Source organism: Electrophorus electricus, chromosome 7, assembly GCF_013358815.1.
Source record: "Electrophorus electricus isolate fEleEle1 chromosome 7, fEleEle1.pri, whole genome shotgun sequence".
NCBI classification, from domain to species: Eukaryota; Metazoa; Chordata; class Actinopteri; order Gymnotiformes; family Gymnotidae; genus Electrophorus; species Electrophorus electricus.
In genome coordinates this window covers 20,888,175-20,894,764 of record NC_049541.1, presented here as the reverse complement: position 1 = coordinate 20,894,764, position 6,590 = coordinate 20,888,175, and the positions used below count along the sequence as shown (strand labels likewise).

Here is a 6,590-nt window from a genome sequence, read left to right as displayed (position 1 = left end):
TCCACGTTCACTTGATCGTTGTGCTCCTTGTCCTTCCTCTATACATCGCCATCATCGAACCTGTTTCCTTGTTGCCTAGGTGATGAAGGGACACACTAACTATGTCAATCACGTGGTGTTCGAGCCGACAGAGGGGAAGCAGATCGCATCAGTCAGCGATGATCACACCTGCAGGTCAGTCACCGAGCCGTTAATGACGCAGAAAGTCCTGACCTTGTTTTCCACGAAACCGGACACAAAACTGGACGCTAAGCAAAACATACCCTACTGCTGCTCTGCCCGAGTGCGATGGCCCCGCCCCCCACCCCGAAACCCGCCCCTTTCCTTTAGTAATTGGTTAAAGGTGGCTAGGGCCTTTTTCGACCTCTGCGGCGATGGTTACCAAGCGCCTCGCGCCGCAGGTATCAGTCAGCCCCTGAGGCGAGTGCGGTTTTCCCGCTGTCTGGCAGAACTTAAGCGAGTGCTCCAGGGCGCTCGGGGCTTCCCTTGTGCGTCAGAGACATGTAACCGACACACCTGGAAGCCGGCATACTGTCCGCCTCCGCTGCCAAAGGAAGTCAGGCTCCGCCCCCCGCCCCCCCAATACTGCAGAATAAGGAAATCAATAACCCCTAATGGTTTCAAGGTGGATGAGGTGTTTAAAGAAATGGGAGTTTTCCCCTATAGAAAGTGGTGTGCAGCTGGCGTCTGGAGTGCTGAACCAGCCTTATCTGTGTTATCTTCGTCATTGAAATCGATACCAGGCCAGTGTTCCTGCAGTGCTCTGTGAACCCTGGCTGAGGTTCAGATGTTTCTGGACGGGTTATTGCTCAACCTTCTTTGGTCCTTTCCTTCTCTGCTTTTCTGCTGTAATGTACACCATTTCGGCCCTCCCTGCGCACTGGCCCTTCTGACTTTACGTGGCTGGTTAATGTCATTCTCTCAGCACCATGCACAATTTCAGTGTGCGTCTTTTCTTTCCTCTAATGGAAGTCAGGACACACATTCGTTCAGAGTAGTTTGGGTGTTTAATATCATATCTTTATAAACTGGTGCGTGTGTGTGTGTAACAGAAACTACAGAGAATTTACTGTATGTGCTATTCTTCAGTGTTACTCTGCTGCTCTCCTTAAGCCCCGCCCTCTTCCTTTTCATTGGCTGCCGCTCCGGGTGCGTCAGGGTGTGTCGGCATGGGTCTGCGTGTACCTGCCCTGCTTCTTGCCCTTGGTATAGGGCAGAGAGGGGCGTTGGCCTTCATCACTGCCCAGAGAGCTCATGTGAGAGGGAGACGTGTTTGGTTCAAACCTACCTCATATGCAGAATGAATGAGTCCCTTAGTAGCAGGCGAGTGCTTTGGTTGTCCCGTCCTGTCCCGTCCCGTCTCTCCTGAGGCTGAATGAAGGCTGCAGGCTGCAGTTAGTGCAGACTGCCCCGACCGGCAGCAGTGTGAGAAGGCTGAAAGGGCTTTAGAAGGCGCTGCCTGTGTGTGCGCGTGTGTGCAAGCTTGTGCATGAGTGTGCACTCACGTGCACGTGTGTGAACATGCACGTGCACATGTGTGTGCATGCATTTTATGTGACCACATACGTGTGTGTGTGTGTGTGTGTGTGTGTGTGTGTGTGTGTGTGTGTGTGTGTGAGGGGTGGGGGCAGAGGGGCCATGGGAAGCCTGCAGAGGAAATGTCTACTATGAGCCTCTTGGCCAGAGAAAACAGAGGAGTGCAGAAAGAGAGGAGTGCAGAGACAGAGGAGTGCAGAGACAGAGGAGTGCACCGTCTGCAGAAAGATTTAAATTCTGTCACGTTGAGAAAATATAGGGCACAAGAGGAAGAGCGTGAGACACAGTAGTGAAGGGGGAAGATGTATAGTGAGGAAGAAGTGCCTTTTGAGTCAGTTCACACAAATTTCACTTTTAATACACGTGGGAGTAGTTGCTGTCAGCTGATAAGTGATGTGTGTGTGTGTGTGTGCGCAAGGCCTGTACTTAATAGGCCACTGTATTTTTCCATATTCATTACTGCCTCTCAGTGTGGTTCACTGAGGTTATGTGTGTTTTAAATGTCTCTGTATATGTGTGTGTGTGTGTGTGTGTGTGTTGGGGTGTGGTGCAGTGATACTGTGATGAGATTTCTTTGACAATCTGTGCAGGCTTCTTTCTGCTGGGGTAATGCGGCGTTTCTTAGTGCCACCTACAGACGATCCTTGGAACTGCAGGTCACTTGGGGGTATACTGAGTTTACAGAGTTCATTATTAGACAGCGAGGTGCACCTGTCCGATCAGCTTAGTGGTGGAAAGGACAGCATTTCTGGGGACTGTGCAGTTTAACATGCTCTCCTCTGGTTCTGTTTACATGAATCCTCAGGTTTGACATGTTTAGGTGGTCCTTTGGAGTTTTCTGTCCTCACACATTTGTTGCTCATCTTCCAATGGCTGCGTTGCCTTTCTAGCACCACCAGATAAAAACCAAGCTGCTGTTTTAAAATGGTTAAATTATAGTCGTTGTCTTAATTACTGTCACATGACTCACGAGCAAACAACAGAACATGAGGATGGCTGAGTAATTTTTAAATTAAAAAAAAAAATCTTATATAAATCCCATCTCAGCATTTCCATCCAATCAGCCAATGTTTTCCCTTCCCAGATCTGCTACGATGTGACACATTTCCCGCCCTTTTTTTTTTAAACGTGAGTCCCACCCCCTCTTCTGGTGCACGGCTGTCTTCCTGTACCACGCTGGGTTACTATATCAGCGTACACCCCTCACCCATTTACATCCCTTCCTCCATACTCCTCAACCCCTACACCACCCCCACCTTCCTGCCCACCCCCTGATGAGCACTTTGTGGTGCTTGTGGCTGGAGGTTTTTTGTGTGTGTGTGTGTGTGTGTGTGTGTGTGTGTGTGTGTGTGTGTGTGTGTGTGTGTGTGTGTGTGTGTGTGTGTGTGTGTGTGTGTTTGTGTGTGTCTTGTTGTTGCATGCGATGGATCTCCCCCCATTTGGCGTTGAGCACAGTGCCTGTGTGGAGCGGTCTGAAACCTCCTTCCCTCTCTCCCACGATTACTTGCCCACGTGCTTGATGGAGGAGTGGGTCCTGGAGCCAGACAGGCCCCAGGGTTGAGAAGGATTGTGGGCCACGGGCTGTGCACTTGTGAGCCTGAACGGCAGAACCGCACGGCTGGGTCGAGCTTCCGCGCAAGGCCTGCGTCCTCCGTGCTGATTCAGACGTGAACCCGCCAGAAAGCGATACCCACGTTTAGTGGGCTTGGGAGAAGCTTTGCGCTTCGTCAGATGCAGTTGTCTTGGTGACCTCATCAGTCAGTTCCCTAGCTCTGGTTTCCCTGCCCCTTCTTCTCGGTTTTTTTTTTTTTTTTTTTTTTTTTTTTTTTTTTTTTTTTTTTTTTTTTTGAATTCCCAGAAACCCCTACTGTAGCAGCGTCCCATTCGGGGAACTCGTGGCTCTGCTCGCCTGGGCTGCTCTGATGTGGTAAACCGTGGATCCTGCATGCGGGAGAGGCCGCCTTCTACATCCAAGTGATTTATTACAGCCGCGCGCGAGGCCTCTCGCCGCGTCTGCTCTCGCCCCGACGCGAGAGGCCAGATTCAAGCGCACGAATCCCTCCGAGGCGCCGGCCGTGCCCGTTGTCTCCTGGCTGCCGCTCGGCCGGCACGCGTAGGGACGTGAAGCGCTGGTCAGCGTCAGAGCCGGCGCCTTCGTGGAGCCTCTGCACGTTTTGTTATTTTCGCTTGCTGTTTCTGTTTGGTGTGTCTTGGGTACCTGTCTGGATCACGTTGTGTTGTATTAGGAGTCCGTTCCTCATACCACAAGAACTTTTTTTTTTAAACCATAATTATTTAAATATGTATCTGGCTTCACCAACAGCTTGCTGTTAGAATGGGAAAAAACCCTCATGTTTAAATGATGAAATTTACCTTGTAAAACTGAAGTGCACGCGGTGTTTTTCTTTTACGCAGGGTCTGGGACCTGGAAGGCCGTGAAGCTGCGTCATTTCGTCTGTGGTCTCCGGGGGTCAGCGTGTGCTGGCACCCTGAAGAGGCTTATAAGGTGAGCTCCAGTACAGCTGGCGCGAGGGCTGGAGAGAGGAGGATCTGCCCCCCTCCCCCTGTTCTGACATGAGTCTGCTCTTACGAAGCCGTGGAAAAGGTCAGGAGTAGAGTATCTGGTTTTAAGTAAGGACAGGCAGCGTGAAGCAGAAAAGCCAGTAAGTAAATTCAGAAAGAAGTTTCAGGTCATACCGAAAACCCTCCCACCCTGTCCTGGCGAGGCTGTAATTAAAAACTCTGTTAAATTCTCACTGATGAACACAGTGACGTTATGGCCGTGACGTCCAGTGACGCTGAGTGGACTTTTTTCTGGGTTTCTGGTAGCTGATGGTGGCTGAGAAGAAGGGAACCATCCGCTTCTACGACCTGGTAACCCAGCAGGCTGTGCTGTCTCTGGACAGTGGAGGCATGCCCCTGATGTCGGCAGACTGGTGCCTCAGCAACACCATTAAGGTGGGCGCAGTGGTTGGCAGCGATTGGCTGATCTGGGACATTACCCGCTCCAGGTAAGGCCACGAGGTAACGCATGGGTCGATTCAGGGGCTCAGGATGTCTGGACAGGCATGAAGACGTGGCGAGTGTGATGACGGCCTGACCCGTTTGTCAAAATGAACAAAGCCTAGTAGTGAATGTGACAGGAACCATAATGCAACGTGGGTCTACTGCTGTTGTCACAGACCGTAATAAAACCAAGCTAATGGCTAGTGAGAAATGGCCTCTGTTGATTTCTCAGTGTTCCCTAGCCTTGTGGATGTACCTGGTGATACACTGAATAGAAAGGTTGGTGAATGGTACATGTCCAGTGAATTCACTGTGGTGTGCTCACAGTTATCCTCAGGAGAAGAGGCCAGCCCATTTGGACAAGGCTCGCCTCTTCAGGTAACCCTAATCGTAATCTTAACCCTAATCCTAGCCCTAAACCTAACCCTAGTCTTAATCTGTAGGACCATTGATGATTGGTTGTTCCTATTCTGTCAGGTGGTCAAGAGCCAATGAAGATCTTTTCTCCACTACTGGCTATCCAGGAAAGATCAGCAGTCAGTTACTTGTCCATCACCTTGGTCACCCTCAGGTAAGCCGTTCGGCAGTGACGCTTTGTTGCTGTGTGAGTTTGAGAGTTTTAAATGTGTTCCCTCATTCCTCATTCTGTGCAATGACATTGCAGCCTGTGTTGATTGGCTCGTCCACCGTGGGGGCGGGTCTAAGCTGGCATAGGACCCTCCCCCTCTGTGTGATTGGTGGAGATCGAAAGCTGTCCTTCTGGATGACGGAGATGTGAGCTGGCTTCTAGCATCTCGGGCGATGCCTGTCATCTGAAGAATGTGTCTATTTTTATAACTCTTTTCCTCAATAAAGTGTCATTTTTCACACGCTGTCATTATTTTCTGCCTCAGTTGCATGTTTTCATTCAGCGGCCACGTGAGTCAAAAAACAGTAACGGGAAGCTGGCTTCTGTGAAGTGTGCCTTTTTTCTGGTCGCTGTTGCCTCTTTTTTTGTGTGTCTATGTGCGTATGCCGGTTTTGTTTTTTTTTCTCGCTCACTCTCTCTCTTTCTCCGAAGCGCGGTCTGCCCTCTGCTTGTGTGTGTCCTGCCAAGTTAGCCCAGGGGGTGAGCCAGAGGTGACCGAGCACCTGGCGGCTGATTGGCGCGAGGGAAAGTCACATGCTCAGCAGAAGCCCCTCCCCTTCACTAGCCCACGTTACAGGCCTGAACTGACCCTGGCTTGCGCATGTCTACCGCCTACATCACAGGGTGCAATGACCTTGCACCTTTAACCTCTGGCCCAAGGCTAACCTTACCCTTTGCTAGGGATGCCACAAGGGTTCTTGAGGAACATACTCGGACATCAAGGCTAAATGGGACTCGCTTTTCCTGTTTGCTTTTCCTGTGTCTGGCATCACTGTCCCTTGAAGCGCAGCAGTTTCTCATTCTCTGAAGTGAACAGGACAGAGAAGGAAGTGGATTCGTGATTTCCCCCCCCCCCCCCCAACCGCCCGTGTGCCTAGCCAGACACGAGCTCTTTGCAGTGATGTTTGACACCCTGGCTTTAAGCTAAACTGAATTAAATAAATAAAATTATATAGTCCCCCCCCATCAGAAAAGGTACTTGATGTGATGAAAAAATAGGCAATCGATGTGATTCATTTATTTATATATATATATTTTTGATCTGTATAAGCATGTATAGTGTTCAGTTTGGTTGTAATTCTGGGCTTGTATGGTTTTGTTGTTTTTGGAGTGTGTGTGTTTAGGTTAAAACCATCAGCAGTGATGTTCCCTTAATACATAAATGGATGTACAACTGAGAAGGTCCTCAGGAAAAGGGACTGCTACTCTTTCAAGCTCCTTAGTCAGCCATCTATGTTTCTTGGAGCGGAGGAGCGAACCGCCATCCACAATCATAACACGCTACTGCTGTCTTGCTTCTCCGGCGTTGTTTGAACAAGTCCGCTGTGGTCTGCCGTGAACGCTTTGGGGCGCCGGCCCTGGTTCTTGCTGGAACGGTTCCGGCGGAGAACCCGACGTCAGCCGTCACCAAATCTCTCCA

At 50.3% G+C, this 6,590-nt stretch overlaps 1 protein-coding gene across 1 annotated transcript in view; it reads left to right on the top strand.

The window, feature by feature from the left end:
• The window catches only part of nup37 (nucleoporin 37), a 13,239-nt gene extending 7,820 nt beyond the window's left edge, over positions 1-5,419 (top strand). Inside the window, exons 5-10 of the mRNA XM_027021591.2 lie at positions 80-174; positions 3,952-4,042; positions 4,366-4,547; positions 4,870-4,920; positions 5,020-5,113; positions 5,207-5,419. Of these exons, the coding sequence (XP_026877392.2) occupies positions 80-174; positions 3,952-4,042; positions 4,366-4,547; positions 4,870-4,920; positions 5,020-5,113; positions 5,207-5,320 (627 nt within the window). The 3' untranslated portion in view covers positions 5,321-5,419. The remainder of the gene's footprint in view (positions 1-79; positions 175-3,951; positions 4,043-4,365; positions 4,548-4,869; positions 4,921-5,019; positions 5,114-5,206) is intronic.
• Positions 5,420-6,590: the final 1,171 nt, after the last annotated feature.